This window comes from Trichosurus vulpecula, chromosome 3, assembly GCF_011100635.1.
Source record: "Trichosurus vulpecula isolate mTriVul1 chromosome 3, mTriVul1.pri, whole genome shotgun sequence".
NCBI lineage: Eukaryota > Metazoa > Chordata > Mammalia > Diprotodontia > Phalangeridae > Trichosurus > Trichosurus vulpecula.
The window spans coordinates 64,503,434-64,528,444 of NC_050575.1; the positions used below are offsets into that span (position 1 = coordinate 64,503,434).

The 25,011-nt window shown below is 38.8% G+C and overlaps 1 protein-coding gene across 1 annotated transcript in view; it reads right to left on the bottom strand.

Annotated features, from left to right (window-relative positions):
- GEMIN5 (gem nuclear organelle associated protein 5) overlaps nt 1-25,011 on the bottom strand; it is a 44,709-nt gene that overhangs the window by 19,218 nt on the left and 480 nt on the right. The window contains 14 exon segments of the mRNA XM_036750626.1: nt 1,796-1,967; nt 2,777-2,916; nt 5,171-5,352; nt 6,335-6,408; nt 10,269-10,405; nt 13,569-13,651; nt 14,378-14,463; nt 14,776-14,988; nt 15,863-16,025; nt 16,339-16,471; nt 20,204-20,323; nt 20,489-20,640; nt 22,389-22,570; nt 23,556-23,716. Coding sequence (XP_036606521.1) covers nt 1,796-1,967; nt 2,777-2,916; nt 5,171-5,352; nt 6,335-6,408; nt 10,269-10,405; nt 13,569-13,651; nt 14,378-14,463; nt 14,776-14,988; nt 15,863-16,025; nt 16,339-16,471; nt 20,204-20,323; nt 20,489-20,640; nt 22,389-22,570; nt 23,556-23,716 — 1,998 coding nt within the window.

Here is a 25,011-nt window from a genome sequence, read left to right on the forward strand (position 1 = left end):
ACAGAAAACAAAGAGAAATATCAAACAAAAGGAAAACAGCCAAACATGTATGCACATAAGAAAAAAAAAGCAACAATTAAAAAACCCAGAACTAAAGAAGCTGAAAACCTGAGAATAATAAAAGTGAAAAAAAGAAGCCATAAAAAATAGACTAAAATCCTTAGAGTGGGGGGCGGAGCCAAGATGGCAGCTGGAAAGCAGGGACTAGCATGAGCTCTGTACCGAGTCCCTCCAAAAACCTATAAAAAATGGCTCTGAACCAATTCTAGAACTGCAGAACCCACAAAACAGCAGAGGGAAGCAGGGCTCCAGCCCAGGACAGCCTGGATGGTCTCTGGGCGAGGTCTATCCCACATGGAGCTGGGAACGGAGTGGAGCAGAACCCAGCCTGAGCGGCGTGGACCATCTAGACCAGAAGCTGGGCGGAGGGGGTCCTAGTGCCCTGAATCAGTGAGCTGTGGCAGTTACCAGACTCCTCAACCCACAAACACCAAAGACTGAGGAGAAGGTTAGTGGGAAAAGCTGCGGGAGTGGAAGGAGTTCGCTTCCAGCCCCGGGGGCAGCAGAGGTGGGGCACCTACAGCTGCTGCTGCTTCTGGCCCCAGGCCCACCTGGTGGGAGGAATTAAGTGGCGGATCAGAGCAGGAGTGCACAGCCTGCTGAAGATCTAAGCCCAGTCCCGGTTGGGGGTTCTTGGGGAAGGAGGAGTGCTGGTGTGACAGAGCTGGCACCCCCCTCCCCCAAACGTGGAACATAGAACTCGTTAGTCTACAAGCAGTCATACCCCACTGAAAAACTCAAGGGTCAAGTTAGTTGATTGGGAATATGGCCAGGCAGCGAAAACACACCCAGATTCAGATTCAGTCTCAGACTTTGGATTCTTTCTTTGGTGACAAAGAACACCAAAACATACAGCCTAAAGAAGACAACAAAGTCATAGAGCCTACAACAAAAGCCTCCAAGAAAAACATGAACTGGTCCCAGGCCATGGAAGAGCTCAAAAAGGATTTGGAAAAGCAAGTGAGAGAAGTAGAGGAAAAATTGGGAAGAGAAATGAGAAGGATGCGAGAAAACCATGAAAAACAAGTCAATGACTTGCTAAAGGAGACCCAAAAAAATACTGAAAAATACACTGAAGAAAACAACACCTTAAAAAATAGATTAACTCAAATGGCAAAAGAGCTCCAAAAAGCCAATGAGAAGAAGAATGCCTTGAAAGGCAGAATTAGCCAAATGGAAAAGGAGGTCCGAAAGACCACTGAAGAAAATACTACTTTAAAATCCTTAGGGTGAAGAATGACAGTCAAATACATTAAACAAGAATTGGCAAAGCTAAGAAAATCATAAGATCAGATAAGTAAGAGATGTAAAAAGAAGATGAGAGGAACTAAGGAAGAAAATTACTAATATGGAAAGTGTAATCCAAAGTATTTCCTACAATCCATAAGAGCAACAAACAGCAGACTCAGTACAGTGCAAAGTGGAACAGCATCTGGTATGGAACAGCTGGAAATACAGGCTCAACAAAAACCCACTGAATTATCCCAACAATTGGAAAACAGTGGTAATCTTATCCACCAGTAAGCAAAGGTTCAAGCTCAAAAAAAGACATTGGAAATGGGAGAAAACACCCGGGAATGTTAGGCTTGTTATATATGTCCACAGAGTGAAAGGTTAAAGGAATATTTTAAAGTACACATACACACGTGCGCCCACACACACACATCTATAACAATTTTCTAACAGACATTTGCTTTGCATCACCCATACACACCCCAGGTTTTTTACTACTCACCTTGAGGTGGCCGGGTGTGATCCTGCATTGATATCAGCCATTTGTGTACACAGAAATCATCTGCCCCTGAAAAGACTGAATCTGGATCCAACGGAGACCACTGAACACAAAGTAATCTTCCCCGGTGTCCTCGGTAATTGCAGAGAGGCTCTTCCCTGAGAACATCCCATACCTGAATGAAACCAATAGTAACTCACAAGCAGAATCTTAGATGAGATATTTTTTTTTACTTCCTTCATCATATTCATTGTTCCTTCAACACTTTCTTCCCTTCACTTGAAAGGTGAGTCAGGGGAATCAAACTGAAGTGTCACCAAGACTCTCATACAATATATAAACATTTTGCCTTCCAGGGCCTATACGAGCCATCTACTGACACAGGGAAGAATATTTTCTCCTAACAATTAGTGACATTTATAAAGTGCTTTGTTGTTGTTCACTTGTTTCAGTCACGTCTTCATGACCCCATGTGGGATTTTCTTGGTAAAGACCCTGGAGTGTTTTGCCATCTTCCTCTCCAGCTCATTTTATAGATGAGGAAACTGAAGCAAGCAGGATTAGAGTCACACAGCTAGTTAAGTGTTTGAGGCTGGACCTGAACTCAGGTATTCCCAACTCCAGGCCTGGTGCTCTAACCACTGTGCCACCTAGAAGCCCTGTATAGTGCTTCAGGATTCGAGAAGCACTTCTACATTACCTCACAATTGATTCTTACAACACCCTGTAAAGTAGGCACTACAGGTATTATTATTTCCATAGTAGAGATGAGGAAACCAAGACACAAAGTGGTTAAGTGACTTACCTACACACACAAACCAATACATTTCTAAGAGCTAATTCTAGGTCCTACGTGACTCCAAACTCAGGGCTTTCTTTTAAACCATGATGCTCAAGGGCAATACTGTGAAGAACAGAGCAAGGCCAAGGACTATTATTATAGGACTTCATTAAGCAGGCATAGAAATAAGACATTTTAAATACCTGGGCTGTGCCATCGTAGCAAGCGGATACTAATTTTCCATCATGATGAGGGCTCCAAGCCAGACTAGTGATTTTAGCTGTGTGTCCAGAGAGGGTTCGAAAGGGTTCTGTAATTGTCACTGGCGATTCTGGGGCGCTCTCTGTAAGACAAACCACAGATGACACCATTATCATAAAAAGTAACGCAATGCACATAGTACGATCAAAACGCAATATTCTGAAAGCTACTGCAAACCTTTAATAAACACTTTTGGAATTCCAAAATAATAAACACTGTACTTTGTCATTTATAGTGTTATGAAAGATATGATCTCAAATGACTCTATGTTCACAACAAGCTACAGCAGGAAACAGGCTCAGAATGGTTTAGACAGTTATTCAATGTCATAAAGTTAGTAAACTGGCATATCTGGGACTCAAACTTAGGTTTTCTGACTACAAATCAAGTTCTAGTTAGTTTTGCACAAACAAATCTAACACAGATAAAATTATAAGGTAAACACAAAGTGAAAAACATCTTTGCATCAAGTTTCTTTGATAAAAATCTCATTTTAAAGATACACAAATAAATGATTCAAATTCCTAAGAGCTATTTCCCAAATGATAAGTGGTTTAAGGGTATGAACACAGTTCTCAATATATGAAAAAAAAGTTCAAAATCACTAACAATTAAAGAAATGCAAATTAAAGCTATTCTGAGGTTCTATTTCACATTCATTGGATTGGCACAGATGATAAAAAGAGAAAATGACAAATGTTGGAAGGGCTATGGGAAAACAGGCACATTGGTACACTGTTGGTGAAGCTGTGAATGAATCGAACCATTCTGGAAAGCAATTTGAAAATTGCACAAAAAGTTACTAAACATGGATATCTTTTGATCCAGATGTGCCAATGCTGGGTCTATACCCCCAAAGAGACAGAGGAAAGAAGAACAGGTCTTTTACATATAAAAATAATCATGTCAGCTCTTTTTGTGGTGGCAAAAACTTGGAAACTAAGGAGATACTCCCAAATTGGGGAATAGTTGAACCAACTGTGGTATATGATGGAATACTACTGTAGTGTAAGAAATGTGTTAAAAGGTAATTTTGGAGACATGGAAAGTCTTGTATGAATTGAACAGTGAAATGAACAGAGCCAGAATTATTATAAAAATAAAAAATTCTGAAAGGCTTAAGAACTCTGACCAATTTACAGAGTACCAATAAAGCCTGTACTTCCCACCACATACCAGTGAGATAGACAATGAATATGAAGAATAAGAAATTCATTTTTGCATGTGATCAATATGAAAATGTTTTGTTGGGCTGTACTCATGTAATACAGGGGTCCTGGTGTTTCTTTGTGTCTTCCTTCAGTGGGAAGATGGGAGGGAAAAATCCGAATGCTTCATAACTAAAAAGTTCTAGTTCTACTCCATTTCTTAAGTGATATAGTTGGAGAACAGTGTATTAAACACAAAGATATAATCTACAAGCAAAATAAATTCACTTCACTTACCAATTTATTCATGGGTCAATTTAAATGCTTTTAAAAAATCATCCCCAAGATCAGAAATTAGAATTGTTGGGACACAGACGTAACCTTTCAAAATATTGTTTCTTATATGCCAAATCCAAAGCTTATCTACAGGTTGCTTTAGTGAGAAAGTTTCAGATCTACTTTTGGTTCTTCTTCTTTAAATACTGATAGATCTGGCTAGGAACACCACTTGGAAACATGTGGGAAGGACTGTTCTGTGCAACAAAATACATAACACCTGTTTCTACCACAGCTATGGACAAAGCCAATCAGTCAGGTATTTACTGCATATTCACTAGGTATGCTTAGCACTGGGCCATTTGGAGAGTGGAATACAAATATAAGAAACATAATTTCAATGGGAAAATATTTAATGATACCATTCAGTAAATAAGTGCCAAATATAAGTGGTACGAACTCTAAGTACTGTAGGAATTCAGAGGAACGATGGATTATTTCCTGAAGGGGTGATAAAGGAACTTCACAGTAAAGGTGGAACACGAGTTGGACTTTGAAGGTAGGCAGTGAAAGTGAAGATGGCATGTCTTGGGAACAGTAAATAGATCAGTTTAGTTGTGGTCAATCTTCGATGTAGGTGAGAAATGGAAAATCAAGCTACAGGTAGGGTGCCTGATCTTATAATGCAACTGGTAAGCACAGAGAGTTTCTGAGCACAGGAGAGACATGACCAATGTGAGGTTTCAGGGAAATGCATATGATATCTGATTTACCTCTCAAGGGGTAAACTGATGCAGTTTGTTTTATAAAACCAAAAAGAAGTTAAAATGGTACAAAGCCTGGTGTGGAAAATTACTTAACTATCAATGGCTCATCCCTGTTAGGCTGGTAACAGAAGCTGAAATCCATTACCTATCACACTCTTCAAGTTATGCACATAAATGACAGCATTGTTGGATCCGGAGGCTATCAGATAGCTTAATTCTGGGTTGGTCCCATGTTCATGGTGCCATCGAATGGCATTCACTAGCTTGTGGTGCTGCTGAATTGTACAGATCAATTTTAAGTTAGGAGCCTGAAATACTTCTATGGATCTGAAATGAGAAACACACCAAGACCAGAAAAATGAGTGACATTCAGATCCTACTCAAACAGTATTTCTCCTGTTTTACCAAATTGAGAAAAGAAGAGATAAGTAGTCTCACAATTGATTCTACAGGTTGCCCCCCCCCCACCCCCCCACAAAAGTTGAGACTAACAACTAAGATTCTCAAACAAGTAATTGAAACGTTCTTAAATAACACCTAACATTTAGAGAGTTTTAAGGTTTACAAAAACCTTTATATACATTATCTTTACAATTTTTTTGTTTAAGCCACAAAATCTGGAAAGCTTTGCTAACTTTCATAATAAAAAAGGGAGGGCCAAGTGATTGTTACGTAGCTTATACTACATTCTTAATAACTAATGTATCAAGTGCTTTATAACTGTCAGGACTTGCCTAACAAATCTCACATGCTCCTCAAAACAACTGTGAGGTAGGTCAACCAAGTAGAGCCCTATGACAGAGGAGGCTTAGCCTTGTTCTCTGCAACTAGGGCTTGTAACTATGGCCAGATCCTCTTTGTATCATAACATGCTGCATCTGTTGCTTTTAGCTGAAGACTAACCTTTTTTTTTTTAAATAAAAAGACATCAAATACTATTTTCCTGAAAGATAACATAGAAAGAAAGCTTATTGAACTACAGAACAATTCTGTTTAACTTCTCTTTCTTTAAAGGTGTAGAGAGATTTGTTCTTAATATCAGGTTCAAAGCAGGAAACATAATTACTATTGTGGTACAACATGTCATGTGCTATGGAAGGGCGGGCAATACAGCAGCACACTTTTCTTTTATTACCATGGAAGATGCCCAAATTATTCCTTGTAGTTTCCCCCACATCAGATGCCTCTCGCAGCAACAGCAGATCCAAAGTAACACTGGGTTTCCCCAAACAACATTACAGATGGCATTCTCCAACTGGTAATGAAATATATATGAAAATGACAATTAACGAAAAACAAACACACATACCCATCTTCATTGCCAAGAGCCATGATTGTGCCATCTGCTTTCCAGCTGATCTCTGTGCGTGCTGGCAGTTTGTGCTAGAAAACAAAACAAAACAAAACCGTCTTTACCCTGAAACTCTTAAAAAAAACTCTTTTAAAAATTCTGATTATGTGATGGCTGTATTTGTAATTAATTGAGAGTGAAAGGCTAAATGATTAATACCAAGTTTTCTGGGATATGCTTTCTCCTAGTACAAACAAGGAGAAACATGACCTTATAAGAAAATTATGAGATTTCAGGCATCTTCCCTCTCTAAACCCAACGTAATAGTTAGCCCCCTTGTCCTATTTGTTTCTTGCAAAACCTCAGCCCCACATTACTGCCACTATCCTCTGATTCTACATATGAGCTGTGAAAAACAACTGGATGAGATCTCACAACCACGTAGTGTGGGTATAGTACAAATTCACGTTACTGGACCTCAACTAGGCCCTTAGGACAAACAAGGCAGTCCTTTTATTCCTCTACTGATTCCCCAGTTCACCCCAACAGAAGTTATTCTAAAACTCCTACTCCACCCTCAAGTCTCCCACACTTCCTGCCTCTTCTCACTCTCTCAACTCTTGCCTCTTATTTTACTGAGAAAACTGAGCCAACTTCTCCCTGTCTTTTATTTTCAAAACCTCCTGATATCACTTTGCATTCATCCTCCACTTTTTCTCTAGTCTTTGCCAAGGCTAACCCCGCCCTTCATATGTCCTCAATCCCACCCTGTTCCATCTTCTCCAGCAGATTGTGCACCCCCCATCCCCAATCTTCATTCACTTACTGGCTGCTGGTTTCTTCACTATTGTCAACTTTTTGCAATCTAGTTTTTGACTCTATCACTGGAATGAAACTGTTTGTTACCAATGATCTCTTCTTAAGTACCAAAATCAATCTTTTCTCAGGCTTCATTCTTCTTGGCCTATAAATTACATCTGACACTGGTGACCACTCTCTCCTCCAGGGTAACTCTTCTCTTTGACCTTTCATGACACCATTTACTACTTTTCTCCTGGTTCTCCTTCAACTTCTCTGAACCCTCTCCAGTCTCCTTTGCTGGGTTATCATTCATATCCCAACCCCAACTTAGGATAGACCCTAAGGTTTTATCCTAGGATCCTCTTCTCTTTTCCCTCTATTTTTTCTCCCTTGGTAATCTCATCAATTCCCATGGGTTTAACTATTTCCTCTCCAGAGATATCTATATTTCTGGTCCAATGATAGGAATCTACAGAGATCAGCCATCTTCCTGTCATGGCCTCTTTCTCTTATCTTCAATTGCTCCTTAACCACTGGCTTCTTATCTGATGCTCAGTTTTGTCCCATCTTTAAAAAACAAACAAAAAAAAATAGACAGCTTCTGTCCTTACCCAACAAAAGGACCCCAACCTTCATTTTTTTGTTTTACTCTGTCATGCTCTGAAGCTACCAAATTGCTCTTCTCCTTTTAACAGCTAAACCTGCAGACAAAAACAACCTACCCTTGTCTCCATTTTCTCACCTCTTACTCATTTCTCAACCCCTTGCAATCTGGTTTCTGAAGCAATCACTCCAATTGCTCCTTCCAAGGTTACCAACAATCTCTAAACTACTAAATCTGGCTACCTTTTCTCAGTCCTCATCCTCCCTTGGCTTCCATCATGACACTCTCAGTTTTTCTCCTACATCTGGATGTTCCCTTTTGGCTTCCTTTTTATTTTTCACTCCTCCCTTATCCCCCACATTGTATCAGATGCCAAGTTTCATCAGCTCCCCTACAATTCTCGTATTTACTGCTTTCACTGCACACACACTCCTATCAGCCTCCACAAAGGCCTTCTTTACCTCTCACCCCGACCACTGCAGTAGCCTCTCAATTTGCTTCTTTGTTTCCAATCTCTCCCCTCTTTAATCCCTCCACACTGCTAGCCTTCCTAAGGCACAGGCTTCAATATATCATTCTTGGGCTTCAAATGGGTCCCTTCAGCTTTTAGGATAACATACCAACTAGTCACCAAAGTATTTAATGCTTCCCACGATCTTGCTTCCACTTACTTTTAGATTTTTCACATGCTATATTTTTGCCAAACTGTATTGCTAGCTGATCCAAACTCCTTATTCCATCTACTGTCTGTGTCTTCACACAGACTACACTGTGACTGCAACATTTCATTTCTATCAGAATCCTTGTCTTCAGGGTTTAGTTGAGGGTCTACTTCCCATAATAAAGCCTTTGCTTATCTTCCCTTCCTTCGAACTGTTAGTTTCTCTTTTACATAAAATATCTTTTATTCACTTAACCTGTTATCTTTGCTGGTAGAATGTAAGCAGAGGCAGCTAGGTGGCACAGTAGATACAGTGTAAGGCCTGGAATCAGGAAGTTCTGAGTTCAAATCTGGTCTCAAATACTTACTAGCTATACGACCTTGGACAAGTCACTTAACCCTGTTTGCCTTGGTTTCCTCCTCGGTAAAAAGAGTTGGAGAAGGAAATGGCAAACCACTCCAGCATCTTTGCCAAGAAAACCCCAAATGGGGTCACCAAGAGTAGGACATGACTGAACAACCTGCAGATAATGGGAACCTAATAAATGTGTGTATCAGTAAGGCAATGAACACAACATCAATGATAATCGTGAATATGCCTATGTAGTTCTGTATTGCAAAGTATGAGAGACTTTCCATATAGAAGGTAGAAGTGAAACATTTGTTCAGATACCAGATACCCAGATCCCATAACCAGGTAATCTGTTCCCACAACCAGTCAGCCCACTTTATCAAAACAGCAAGGAACTTTAAACACAATATCACAACATGGAGCCTTGCCATCCCAAAACCTCTCTGACCCTCTGCTGGGGCCTTCCCTGAAACTCACTGTACAGCTATCACAGATGGACTTTCTTTACTTCAGCTCTAACTATCATGGTGGCCATTAACAGCCATAACTGCTCTCTCTCAGCATTCCTGTGACACAACTTCCTTTTCCTCTCAGTAAGTTCCTCCCACCACATGTCTCTTAGGCTTCCTATGATGTAAGCAGGTCACACGGCCTATTAATGGGTGGGAAAGATCTTCAAATCTAAATTGCTATTACAATGTGTTGAATGAAAAGGTATTACCATTTAACAAATCACATGTTCTAACATTTATGTTGACCACATAAAAGTTACATTTAAGCAAAGCTGAAAGAAATTCTTTTGGAAGAATAAAGAATTTAAAGCTTAACTTTCAGAGGGAGAGAACTCCTTGTCTAACACAGCACATAGCAAACAGTAAGTGTTTAATAAATGTTTACTGACTGTCTAGTAAACTGCTTTCAGGTGACATAAAAGCAATGATTGTTGCATTCTTTTCCCTTTGTGTTTCCAGTGCCCAGGACAGTATCTAGTAAAGAGTAGGTGCCTGTTGATTGACTGAATTGGCTGTGACCTTGGGTGAAAAATATTTTGACCTTTCTTGGCCTCATTTGTAAAATGGAGTGACCTTGAATTCTTACCTAGCTCTAAGAACTGTGATTTATGAAATGTTTCTAGAAATGAGTCAATAAAGCTACTTTAAAAACAGCATAATGTAAGATGGACTTGCAAAAGAAACAAATTTTAAAAAATTGTCCTAATAATATGAGTAGCATTTACCTCAAAGGGCTTTTGTAAAGCTCAAATTGGATAATGCTTGTAAGCACTTTGCAAACTTTAAAGCATTATAAAATATCAATTGTTATTAAAATTCTAGTTAAACAGAACTGAGACCAACCGACTTTGGAACAATTTAGTGCCCATTAGAAAATAAAGAATTATTTTAAATGTGATTTCCCTTAGGACATCTGAATAAATGAATATAACTTTCAATAGTCTCAGCCATGGTCCAGGGTCAGAAACCCAAGAAAAATCTGTATTATTAGTAATAAGGAAGTTTTGGCTTACAAGACTCACTTTTATTGCATTGGTGTCTCTGATAACTTTATTGATGTCGTAGGCGTCCCCGCTGAGTTTCCAAGGATTGTGTTGCAAGATGATCCCTTCTCCTGCACAACTATATAATGTTACAGCAGGCTTGTCACCATCTCTGCCTAGGTAAGAAAGATGAAAGGGGTCTCACTGAACATAATTCTACTGCACAAAAACAATCACAACAGAACTATATGTTTCAAAAGGCCTAAGTACTGCGTATTAAAAAAACCCCATAAAAACAACTTTCTTCTTGGGGGCGATATTGTTTTTATAAGATTGTTGCAACTGTGAATCTCTATTACATATAGCTTCCTTTTAAAAAGTCTATAATAAATTCAAGAGATGATTTTCAGAAGTGCCTGTTTGTTTCCTTCTGAACTTGGCACTATGCCTGGCACACAGTAGGTGCTTAATACATTTTTATTGATTGCTTTACTTAATCAATTTCCTGCAATGACCCTCTTTCCATTTGTTTTTTTTAGCAACACTATCATAGTTTCCTTCTTTGTCCCTCAGCTGAAAAAAAGTAAAAGTAAAACTCTTATAACCAGAAAGAATAGTAAAGTAAAAGAAGTCCGTAAATTGACCATCACTGAAAATGTACTTCTCATTCTGTACTATCAGTAGAGGCTTCCAGTGCACTTTCAAAGTCAATCTAAGGACAATAAGCTATTAAAAGTAAGACATCAAAATTTAGACCCTAAAATGGATCTTAATATCCTTCTCTAAAATCTCTCCCTGGGTCCCACGCAAGACACTGTGGTAAAGAATCTGAACAAAATACAATACTTGTCCTTCTGGAGTTTAAAGGCAATTGACTACATACAAACAACTATGGGGAGAGTGTAAAAAAACAGAGTATTTGAACAACGGGCAGGAATTGGACAGGTAAAATATGACTGGAAGAGAAGTGCATTCCAAGTAGGAAAAATGGGGGAGAGAAGAATGTAATTAGGAAAGTCAGGGTATTTGTGGAGAATTTTATTTAAGTAGTCCAATTTGACTGGAAAATGAGTAACTGGCAATTAACAGTAGTAGATAAAACTAGAAAGCTTGGAGGAGGCTGCTGAATGTTTGACTGTGGAATATGGACTTAAACTGTAATGTAAACTTCAGGCCACTGAAGGTTTCTAGACAAGGACGAGAGGGACAACACGACCGAAAAATTTACTGCAGTAAGACTAATCTGGTAGCATTCTGAACTGCTAATGCCATCCCTACCAAACCACTTTGTATTTAATTATTTTGTGGGTATGTATGGACATGCATTTATTAACTTTCTATTATCTATGTTGTTATATATACTTGTCTTTCCTATTAGACGTAAGTTCACTGTGACTACAGGGACTGTTTCACTCTTAATATTTGTATCTCCAGTGCCTAGAATGCTGTCTGGCACATAGTAGGTACTTTAAAAATACTTGGGAGATTGACTTAAGAGAGTGGTTTGCCATTTCCTTCTCCAGCTCATTTTACAGATGAGGAAACTGAGGCAAGTAGGGTTAAGTGACATGCCCAGGGTCACACAGCTAGTAAGTGACCGAGGCCACATTTGAACTTGGGAACAGTAAGTTTTCCTGACTCCAGGTCCTGAACTCAATCCACTTCGCCCCCTAGCTGCAATAGCTTCTTTGCTAACTCTCTCCTTTTTCTAATTAGTTCATTTACCTCTCACTCTCCCAAACTGAAACAGAACTTAATTGAAATGCTCTAGTCTTAAGTACCCTGGGCAAAAGAAGTTATTGTGACAGAGAAGTAATGAAAGAGGTAGCAAGAGAAATGAAATAAGAGATTTGGGGAATATGATTTTTAAAAATTTATTTATATCTTAATTAACAAACACTTATGTTCTTTCCCTTCCATTCTCCTCTCCCTGAGGGGAGGAAGTAGAACAAAACAAAACTCTTGCAATCAACATGCAGTCAAACAGAATAAATCTCTGCACTGGCTATGTCCAGAATATATGTATTATTCTGTATCTTGAGCTGGGAGATAAGACTGACAAGATTTGGCACTAACTGGATGTAGATTTAAAGATGACTGAAATTTTGAGTCTGAGTAGCAATTAAGATAATGGCACCATTAACAGAAACAGGGAAATGTAAGGAGTAGGTTCAATAGGGAAAATGACACTTTCCGTTTTAGACAAGTAATAGGGAGATATTAGAGATGTCTAGTAAACAGTTGGAAATATGAGCCGGAACAAAGGAAAGCAGTGAGGAGGAATGCATGAATCGTTTGCACAGAGACAGTAGGTGAAATATTCAAAGTGCATTATGACAGATGGAGGGCACATAGTGAGTATTAGTTATCAAAGACATGATTTCCTCAGTAGTTTGTAGTAGTAGTTTTTTGTTGTTAATTTAAACATTAAAAAAAGGGTTTTGCTGAATTTTTTTTACACGTACAGCTTTATGTTGTTTGAATACTGTTACATTGCATTATTCATTCTTCCCAGATACAGTAACTGAATTCCTGACCAAGGTAGTGCTAATGGAATATACTGATGCAAGCCAATACTTTGTCGAACATTACTATTCAACACATTACTTTCTCAGCATATGAATATAAATACAAGCAGCCACTACTAGGTAGTTAAAAAAATATCAACACACAACTCCTGTCTCTTAGCTACTTCCCCAACCCCAAAGAAATCACATCTGCATTGTTTAGCATTTAATTTAGCCTCTCTAATTGAAGGTTATATCTGCGTATATTTTGACAAGAGAAAAAAAAAACAAGTTTTCAATGAATCCCATAATTTCAAGAAATTATGACTACTGGGGATGAAGTGTTTAGCTACAGGTACTTTAGAGTCAAACACCAGTGGAAATTCCTTAGGTTCAATTTATTAAAGGTAAAACAGATTTGGGATTATTAGGAGCAAACCAAAACTGGACAGATGTTTTTCAAGTAGCATAGTGAAATAGTTTTAAATATCTAAACGTCCAGTATATTGTTACAGAGAAGACAGGCAGCATGGAAGAGCTAGAATCAGATGACCTACCTCCAACCCTGCCACTAGCCAGCTACTTGAGCAGCTTATAAACCACTAAGACAGTACAAAACTAAGACTAGCAGTCTCAGTTTAGCTTTGCCTTCAAAGTGTTGAGTTACTAAATCAGTTTGATATACAGTTCCATACCTTAACACATTTATATTTGAGTAAATCACCTCCTTTTTGTACTTCTCTCTCAAACGACAGGGTTAAACTAGATGATGTACAACATTCTAGGTTTCCTGAAAATGAGCCACTTTTTGTAGAATGCCTCCCAAACTTACCAAGTGAAATTGGGAGCACAGGAGGTCCCCAGGCCAAAGAGTACACTGTCTTCTTATGATAAGTACTAGAAATCTGTGGTGGTCTAGAAAATAAGAATCAAAAGGGTTACAATACAAACAGCTTCCCTTAAATGCTCTTCCTGTCTGAAACAGAGGAGCTCATAATCATTATGACTATAATTATTACCAAAATCACTAAGTGCCAAAAATACAACATGCAGATATAAACAATCATTCTTATGAAATTCATGAAAAACAATTTATAGAATCACTTCTCTCAAATTTTTCTTTATTTTATTCCTTCTCAATTGGTTGCTAGAGCCAAATAAGTGTTAGTAGTCATGAGGCAAACACAGTGACACTACTGTAGCTATCCAGGAGAATGACTGAAAAAGACAAATCTGTTCTGTCTGTTAAGAAAAAATAATTCCAACTGCTGAGCTCAGGAGTCATAGGAAAGAAACATCTGGTTTTTTTTTGCTAAATATTGACCATTAGTACACTGATAAGTTTTTTCCTTGAAAATAAGACAGACATTCTATTCTATAAAAGCAGGATTTTTAAGCATCATTAATAAGGGTAACTCAAAATAAATGGATTGGTTAAGTTTGGGATCTAGTGGTCACAAAAATGATCCACTGGTCAAAGTGAGGAGAGATGGGTTAGATAATCTTCAAGTTCTTTCTGGATCTAACAAAACAGCAGTCTCTAGGAAGTGACCAAGTTGTTCTACATCTGACACTTGGTCCCAAATCACTTCCTCTGATAGCAGCTAATCAAAAATTGCTCAAATGACACTCATGTCTTACTTGTTGGAGTAGGTGTCATACATTCCCACTTTTCCATCATCAGTTCCAAAGGCCAAACAACCCTCCTTAGTTGGATGCCAAGATAGCTGCAAAAGAGCCCCCAAATGAGGACAAGTGAGATGCAATTATACAAATCCTAAAACATTCTCATCTGATCTTTCCATCTTAAGTATAATGCTGGATTATCAAACTTTTGAATTTAACAGATGACAGGTCTCACATAGGGTACTTTGATCTATTCTACTTACAATTTTTCTACAGGAAAAAATTCTTAGAATGATACCTAGACCAGTTCACCTTAGGGTGTTCAGAGGAAAAATGCCTTTTTGTTTTTTAAAGTTTGATCAAACAATACGGCCAGGATAAAATGGTAAAAAGTAAGCTACAAGCCCGCTTACCGATGTAACCTTGGATTTGATGCCCTGCCAAAAGGTTTTCACATCATGGCTGTTTTTTATGGACAGTGTGTTCCACACCCGTATCATGCCATCTCCAACACCTATGGCTAAACAGCCCATGTCCACAGGGGAGAAAGCCAGACTATAGACAAACCCCCCAAGGGAAGGCAGTGTCCAACAGCATTCCAAGGTTGTCATGTCCCAACATTTCACCTGCAAAGGTTGAAGGAAAGGGGCACAGGTACCAATTAAGGAAGTAAAATAGATAAGCAAAATTAAGAAACTGAAAGTTCAAGGTTGAGGGGAAGGGAGAGGAAATGGTAGGAAAAAAACATATCTGAGGGAACTGAGTAAAGTTAATACATCAAAAATTGGTTAAACTCTTCTATTAAGACTGTGGGAAGGGAGGGGAGAAATCCTTAAAATAATATAACTCCAAATTAAATAACCTTTTGGTTATAGGGGACCTTAGAGCCCGCCAAGTCCAACCCTTTTGTGTTTTGGATAAGTAAACGGGAGGCCCAAAGATATCAAATAATAAGTAAAATTTACATCTCCTTGACTCCCCAAATATAGTATTCTTTTCACTTTACAGAACTGTAGCATTTTCTATATTCTACATTTTCTATTAAATAACAAGAAATCCCTCAAGGAAAAATGCATTTCATCTAGTAAATATAGCATAAAAGCAAGCCAAGAGGAAGGCCACAAAGACAGGGTCTTCTAATACAGCCAGTTTGCTCCTAGAGCAATTTCATATTAAGCAGATTGCTCCATTAAAACTTGGAAACAAAGAACACTTTGAAGTTAAGTGATGAGAGGTTCCTGTGAAGAGATGTGCCAAGAAAACTGAAACAAGCTTTTTAATCACTAAAAAACTCAAAAGCCTTTCCCCCCAAAGTTCCTCTACAACTGCTGGTAGCAATAGTACAGGGAAGGTAGAAACCCTTTAAAGAAGCTTTTGGAGTTCAGTTGTAAAAGCTATTCCTAGCTTCAAGATCCTTACAAACATCTTCCTCTTAGGATGAATGCTATGTTCACCACCTGTTTTTCTTTACTATATATTTATTCAACAAATGCAACTTACATCCCTATCCATAGAAATGGAAAGCAGAAGTTCTTTATCTTCAGTCTGGACTGAACATAAATTAAACACAATCCTTGAGTGATTCTGCCCCTCTGATGAGGTGCTAAAGAGGGTGCATTTTCGTTTCCCAGAGTGGGTGAGATCCCAGAGCAGCAATTCACCTCTGTAAAGGGAAAGATTGATTTAGTTCATTATTCATGAGGCAAACAGTGCTTCGGTTACATAGTCAGGGTTATAGAGTCCAAAAGGCAATAGTTCCTCTTTCCCCTTTATGTCAAAGTAATTAAAATATTTGTACACAAATAACTTGCTAGAAGATTTGCTACATTCTATCACTCCTAAAGTGACCAGAGACTCTTGAAGTTTAGTTCAATCCTTTCTCTTCTTAACCTCCCCTAGAAACAGAACCCCAGGAAGTGACTCAGAAGACAAATAAGAAAGTGAAAGAATAGTAAAGTCTGATAAAGCCTACTCACCCAAAACAACTGGATACCAGCTGGGTGGGTTGGCCAGTGGGCCAGAAGACTGTCAACCAGAGCCGCTCTTTAACTGTGGGATCCACACCCCCTCCTCGTCTCTTCAGAAAGGGTAATTTCAAAGTCATCACTCCTACAGATAAGAGGTCATTCACGGTTGAGCACTAAAATGTGATTATTGAATACTTAACTGAATCAGGTCAGTAAACACTTACTAAGTGCTATATGACAGACATTATACTAAGCGCTGGTAAAGACAAGTCACCACTCTCAAGAAGCTCATGTTCCAAATAACGAAATAAAAAACAAGACACAGGGTAAATGGAAATCTACCTCAGAGGAAAGGCAATAGAAGTGGGGGTGGGGGGTGTGGAGAAAGGACTTCTATGACAAGTGGAATTTTAGCTGAATCTTAAAGGGAGCCAGGGGAACTAAGAGTCAGAGGTGAGAATAGAGAGCCAGAGCAAAAGGCACGGAGTAGAGAGATGGAATGTATGGATTAGGAACAGAGCAGGCAGGCCAGTGCTGCTGAATCTCAGAGTATGTAGACGAGATTAATAAGGGGCCAGGTTTGAAGAGTTTTAAATGCCAAAGGACTTTTTATTTGATTCTGGAGTAACAAGAAGGTAACAGTGGGGGAAAACTTGAGTTTTAGAAAAATTGCTTTGGCAGTTGAGTGAAGTAGATTGGAAGAGAGAAAGGGAGAGACTTGTAGCAGGGAGACTAATTACAGGGTATTCCTAAATTCCGGACACATGGGCAAAAATGCGTATTTTCAAGAAATGAAATGACTGAAATTTTCAACATTTTATTCAACTGGAATATTAACAAATAACATCTTCAATATGATTTCCATCATTTGTGATGCAAAGGTTGATGCGCTTTGCAAGATTCATGTGAATTCGATGCAATAATTCAATAATCCACATTGCGTCAATTTTTAGCACATTCAGGTTTGGAATATAAATGTGAAACCATATGATGTTATTTGAAGTTGAAGATTTTATTTGTTAGCACTCCAATTAAATCAAATGTTGAAAATTTCAATCATTTCATTTCTTGAAAACATGCATTTTGTCTATGTGTCCAGACTTTAGGAACAGCCTATAGAAGGTGAAAGCACTAGTCCAAGAGGAGGAGGTCCGGTATGACATCAAGGTTACAAGCCTGGGTGACTGGGAGGATAGTAAATACATTTACTATTAACGAACACTGTGATATAGAGTTCAACAAGTAAAATCAGTCATTTAGAACTTGAAACTTCTCCCCATAGAAATGAATGTCATAAAATATAGATAGTATCATTTTAACTACATTATAGGCTAATTAGGATTTTTGTGGCTTAGTCTGGGAATTTCTAACACTGCTTCTGGGGGGAAGAGGGAAAGGCAGGAATGCATTTGGAGCAACATTGGAAGCAGATCTCCCACTGGAGGACAGTTAAGCCTGAAGAAGGAAGGGTGGGAACTCTCTCTTTCAGTAGACTTTTAGCCAATATTGAAGAAAACATTCACACTTAAGGGAGGAGTACATTTCTTCTGGTTCTAGGATTCCACAGGAGATCAGAAAGCGACAGCCCAGAAGAGGCAGCATTATAGTTAGGAAATAAAAGTATCTCTAACCAGAGAATAAGATACACTCATTTGCTTCTGTTTTCTCTGCCAAAAGGCATCCTGGGACTGGAAAGGAAAAGACAAAATTGCACCACTCTAAGACACAGATTGAGAACAATGTGCTGCCCTTCAACAGCCTCTGCTGAGCTATACTCCAGGTTATGGAAATACCTGGCAGCTGTTATATCCAAATCCTGTCATGACAGATTGTGGTAAATGGGTGAGCTACACCCACTATACTTGTTGGAAGCCAAATATTGCCCTGATTTTTAAAAATGGAAGACTGGAGTTTGTAAATACAGGCCAGTGAAATTTACTTGAATTCACTGAAAAAAACCTAGTATATGTTATTAAAGGGATTACTTATTAGTGAACATTTAGAAATAGAAGCATCAACTGTAAAGAACTGGTGTGACTTCATCAATAGGTCACTACAGAACAGTTTCCTCTCCTTTCTTTGGGGAGAGCTTCTAGATGTGTAGATAAGGGAGTGATGTACCCAAATTTTATTTTTCTGTTATTTACAACAATACTTTCTTGATGCCTTTTCTACACCAGTCCTATCTTGACTTACTCACTACTCCTCTGCAATTGACCCCAAAACAACCAATCCTGAGGACCTACCTAGGCAAAACACTGTATCTGACATTTTATATACATAGTCCCTTCACCTGCCATTGGGATGAGGAAAGTGTGTTTCTATAATCTGTTCTCTTAGACTAAGTTTAATTTAACCTAGATATTAATTTAAGACAAAATCACTCTATAATTCTAACAGACAAGATGGTATGGACTAGAAAAGAGTAGTTGTGAATTTGGTAGAGAGAATTCACTAATGGTTCAATTGTCAATTTCAAAGGTTTCCAGTGGAGTGCCCTAGAGATCCGTACTTGGCCTTGTGCTACTTTAAATGCTTTCAATGTCTTGGATAAAGGCATAGATGAAATACTTATCAAATCTGCAGGTAAAAAGAAAAGCTAAGGAAGAAAGCTAAAGGTTGAATAACAGGGTCTAGATCCAAAAAAGATCCTGACAGGCAAAATGTACTAATATGCTAAAATTTAATAGTATCAATGTAGTCTTAAACTTGAGTTTAAAAAAATCAACACCATAAATATCAGATGGGAAAGGTATGGTTAAAGAACAGTTTGTCTGTAGCAACACTTTGGCTAGCAGCTGTTGTAGGGGTGTAAGATCCAAAAAACTGACCCCACCCCCAAGAGAACTTTGTTGGCACTTTTTTTGGTTTGCTTTGGGAATTTACTAATTAAAGCATGCTGATACCTGAGGGTACCAGAAGGAAGCCTGCAATGGCAGTGTGGGGAGAAGGACACATCCTCAAGAGAACTTTCTTTGGACTTTTTTGTTTGGGACTTTGCTAATTAAAACATACAAGTACTTGAGGGTACCAGGAGGAAGCCTGCAATGGCCTTGTGGGAAGAAGGACACACCCTCAAGAAGGACTTTACTTGGACATTCTGTATTGACTAAAGAGATTGACTTGCTTTGACCTTGGGTGGATGGTGTTTGTAATTTATACTTGCTCTGAAGTTCAGGTTGCTGGCTTTTCCTCCTGAACTAAGTGAGTTATATTTGTATGTGTGATTAAAGTGAGATTGTTAACCCCTTAAAGTTATTTTCTTTAGAAAAGTAGATCAAAAGAACCTGTGTTAGCAGTCTTCTGTGTGCTGGTTGTTGTTGGTTTTACATAGCCACAGTAGCGGGTACCAAGATAATTGCTACATTGTCTCAAAAAGTTCTAGAAGTTTCAGTGGACTACAAGGTCAATATTCATGCACTGCATGACATGAAATCCAAAGCTCAAGTGATTATTAGAGAGGCAGATTAGTGAGATGATAGTCCTGCACAACTCTGCTGTTCAGAAGACATCTGATGTAGTTAAAGACTAAGAATTTGAAGGCACCTCAAGGAACATTTAGTTCTAGGTTTAAAAAAGGGCACTGATACAGGAAGAGTATATAGAAGAGTGTGCCCAGGAGGCCAATGGGCATTGAGATTATATTGCATAAAAATCAGGTGAAGCTACTGGATGCTTATCATGGAGAAGGGATGAACTGGGGTAAAAGTGGGGTTGTCTAAAAGTCTTTGAAGGTCTATAATTTGGGAGGGTGATTAGCTTTATTTTTTCTAGGTCACAGAGGGCAGAATGAGGAGAAAAAGAAGGTAGTAAGAGGCAGATGTTAGCTTAATTGATAAAAACAGACTATTTCACAAACACACTGCTGTGTTACCTCGGCCTTTAGAGCAGCTCCAGATTCGTATTGTCTGATCTTTGCTTCCAGTAGCCAGGTAGCAGCCTTTTGTTACCGGGGTCTGCTGAACAACTTTTCCATTAGGAATCTCATGTTCATCTGGGGGGACATAACACCCCATTTTAAACTTTCATTTCAAGCAAAAGTCCAAATTTTTTTTTGGAAAATACTTTCCCCACAATATATTTTAATAGTACATAAAAGCCTAGAGGTTTGCCATCTAGGTAACATGCAACTATGCCCTGCCCCCATGCCTTGGTCTACCTGAGTTCTCTTCTGGACGAATGGTCAAGCATTCTTCGCCAAGTAATGGACACCATGCTATGGAATGAATTTCATCATCATGACCTCTCAGCCTGTGAAGAATATCTCCTTTCTTACTGATGTCAATTATGACCACCATGCCATCCTTATAACTGGGAAATAAAGGATTTCACACAATGATCAAATGGAAGAAGAAAACCTAATGGCAATCTTCAGACCTGAAAAAATCCTTTTCTAACAATCTGAAAAGCAGGGTTATTTTTTTCCTTTATGTTTAATGAAGAGAAAGAAGTTAAAATGTTAATTTTCTTGTCCCCCTCCCCATATTAATTTCCTGATTTCTCAGTAAAAACTATCCCATATAATCATAGTCAGCATTAAATAACAAAGAAATTAGGTATCACAAAGGCCTAGTGAAATTTCTTTTTAAAAACATTATAGATGAACAATGTTTGGCTGAGAATTGGAGAAAGAATGTGGGTTAGGCTGCACTTGAAAAACTATGTAAAGTTTTCAATGATCCCAACCTGCTCCTTCATACACAAATCCATTTAACACCAAAATTATCCTAGGGTTGCTATGTGGATGTTAATTATAGAATACTATGGTCATGGAAAAATCAAAAACTACAGAGGACCCAAAGAGAGGCACACACGGTGATGGGTCTAGGTAGACACAGCATATCATTAACAATGACTTACAGGCAAGAGGTGGTATAAAATCTTTGTTATGATTAGAAAAGGAGAGGGACTGGTAATGTGTTAAAAGTGGGGTATAAGTGTCTTCCACCCTTGAGCTAAGCACATGAAATCAAGGAAAAGCAGGGCTTCACCTGGTAGTGTTCGTAAACTAGTCCCCTCTACATTCTGGGAGAAAATGGCTACATATATTGAAGAAAGAAGTAGATGGTGTTTAGGTCCCATAAGGTCCCTAGGTGTCTGCTCTCCATGTAGTAGTACTCTGTGGGAGGGCTGGTTCAAGTAAGGAAGCAATCAGAAGATCAAGAAACTGTTTCCCCTCAATGTCTGTCTCCCAGTGGTTAGGTTAAAATATTGCCTTCGGATAAGCATAATAGTTCCTTTTATAATTTAGTTGTGATGGCTAACACACTGAGGTTCACCACACAGTGTACCTGTTAATCCCTGTCTGAAAATACTCCCACTGCAGGGAGATAGACAGTAGGAACCCAGTGTATGATATGAACTTCTGACTGGCTAAATCACAAGAGCCCCAGAATAGAATTGGAAGAGACCTTCAAAATCATGTAGTCCAAGTGCCATGTTTTATGGAGGTAACTGAAACCCAGAGAGGTGTGTGATCTGAAGCAAGTTACTTCATCTACTAAGTGTTCTTTCTCCAAGGCCAATGTTCTTTCCCAATACCATGCTTAAATCTTCTAGTTTAAAAATTTTCCAAACTCTGACATGGGTGAGAGGAATATGAACACTAAAGAATTTACTAATAGCTAAAGCTCTTCAATACTGCAACCAAAAGCTCCTTATCCATAGAGCACAGGTTCCTAACCTGGGGTCCACAAATTTGTTTAAAAAAATTATTTTATTTCAACATGATTGGCTTCCACTGGAATCTTATATATTTTACTTTATGTGTTCAAAAAATTCTGAGGATGGATCCATAGGCTTCACCAGACTACCAGAATGGTCCATGACACAAAAGGGGTTAAGCTAAGGATAGATAACCATGTTTCCAGCATGCTATAGAAAGGTTGGACCAGAGGATTGCCTCTAAGGTCTCTGAGATTCTCTGAAAAAAGAACACTCTTAACAAAAAATCAAAGCAACTAGGCTTTCAAATATTCCAAATAAAAACAAGTTACCACTCTTCTCCCTGCGCCCTGCCCCCCACCCCCCACTTTCCCCAAAAAAGAAATAGCACGTACCCAATGGCCACTAAATCTTCATGATGAGGTGAGCAAGTAATGCAAAAGATCGTCCTGGGCTCTGGGAAGAAGTGCTGGCTGTCATTTCTATTATTCCAATAACAAATGACTATTCCCTTTTCATCCCCTGATACAACCAGATCCTTTACTTTAGGTGACCAGTGCAATGCTGATATGGTATTCTTTAAAGGAAAAAAAATTGTGAAGCTTATTAGCTAAATAACTTGGTGAAAGAAATTGAATCTGTTACAGTGAGCAAGTGAAGGGATAAATACAGAAGCTGGCCAGAAAAATCCAAGGATCAATTCTAGCTACTAGGGTTGTTATTTTCTATATTGTTGAATGGAAAAATGAATTTGTCCCACACAGAGTCAGCAAGGCAGAGCAGAAAGGGTCGATGGACTCAAGTCAGACAGAAGACTTGGGTGAAAACTTGCCTCAGATTCATACATGACCTGGCCAAATCACCATAAGCACCCACCTTAACCATCATGGTGGCTTTCAGTAAGACATATAAAACATTTTGTCCATATAACTTTACAAACAAAGGCCCTGCTAAGCAAGATTTATTGGTCCCATCTTCCCCGTTTTGCTCTCTAAAAGAAGAAAAATCCTCTGGCAACATTTTTTTTTTAAATATTTATGTATCAGTGCATTAAAACCAGATAGGAACTACATTTGAATCTGGTTTGGGTGCACTCAGAAGTGGGCTATGGGCCATGTGTTTGACACCTCTGATTTAGGCAACCCTTTTCTTGTAGTTGAAGAGGTATACATGGCATTTCTAAAAACAAGTTCCTAAAAACAAATCCCAGAGCAAGGAAAATGAGATCCTACTACAATTAATGGTTAACAGTAATGTGCTAAGAAAGTCAGCTGGAACAGACAAATGAGATAGTAAAAGGATATATAATAAGTTTCATTTATATAGTGCTTTACACATGTTCTCTCATTTGAGACTCACAATAAACCTGTGATAGTTACTACTACTATTCTTATTCCCCATTTTACCGATGAGGAAATAAGCTTAAGAGCCAGTGACTTGCCTATGGTCTTACACAGCTAGCTAGTTAAGTGTCAGAAGCAGATCTGAACCATGGTCTCAAAGGAACTGTAAACCATCATTATGAAAAAGTCACACTGAGAAACAGTGTCGGATTACATTACCTGATGGAGTGTGTGTTCCGTCACAACTGTTCTGGTATCCACATCCCAGATTTTCACTGTTCCATCATCAGAGCTACTGGCACAGAAGTTGGTTGGACCCACGTGGTGAGAAAAGGTGAAGCCAGAAACCCTTTCTGTATGTCCTACTAACTCTCCTAGGACTATAAGAAAAAAAAAAAACTCCAGTTTAAAATGCCATATAAGAATTACTGCTATTCACCAAAATGAACATCTGGGGCAACTTTGATTAAATACCCTATTTTGCAACCTCATTGGAGAGAAGCTTTATCTTGGGAAAAGGTATATGTCTTATATGAGACATATCAAGCAGATTATACGCATGTGGGACTCAGACTTATTTTTTTAAGTTTCTAATCATTGTCTGGTAGTCACTTTTTCTTGTTCAGGCTGTCTTAAGATATTAGACTGAAAGTTCAAAAAGTCCTCGAAGGTGATCTAGTCCAGCCTCCTTATTTTTCAGATAAGGAAACTCAAGCTCAGATGGGTTAAGTGATTTGCCTAAGGTCAGAGGTGAGGTAACAGTGGGGCTTATTCCACTACACCACCGACCTTCAGCAAGCACAAGCAGAGGGCAGTTGCCCAAAGCAGGGTGATCTCTTCACTGGGTTGGATATTGATGATGATATAAATAATAATATGAGATGATGTATGCATAGCCTCAGAGCCCTCTATATTTTCTTTCTTGGTAAAGAGTGCCTTCCTGTCTTTCTGATTTGGCTCCATTGTCAATATAACCAGCAACAAACCAATTAATAATCATAGCTTGTCATTATGCACCACTTTAGGGTTTGCAAAGTGTTTTATATGTCTTACTGAAAACCACCATGATGGCTAAGGTGGGTGCTTATGGTGACTTGGTATGAATCTGAGGCAAGTTTTCACCCAAGTCTTCTGTGTGAGCTACGTCTTGCTGACTCTGTGTGGGGCAGATTCACTTTTTCATTCAACAATATAGGGTGTTCCAAAGTCTTAAAAATGCACTAAGGCTTTTGGAATGCCTTTATAAGGGATGGCTCTTGGTGGGCAGGGATTGGCACTTTGCAGAGAGTTTGACACACATCAGCTGCTCACCAAATGCCTCTTCATTCATTCACTCAACTTAAAATGACCAAGGCATAATAATAAAAAGAGCTAACGAGGTATCTCACTTGAGCCTCACAACAACCCTGAGAGGTGGGTGCTATGGTTACCACCGTTTTACAGATGAAGAAACTGAACCTGGGAGAGGTGAGGCGGCCTGTCCAGGTATGTACGATGTACGAGCAAGTGTCTGAGGCAGGATCTGAACTCGGGTCTTTCTTCCTGACTCCCGGTCGGTCCTGCGTTCTATCCACTTGCCCTTAGGATTACTTCCATCAGGGGGTTCTTAAACTTTTTGGGTGTCAGGGCCGTGGCAACCTGATGCAGCCTAAGAACCGCTTCTCAGAGTGTTTTT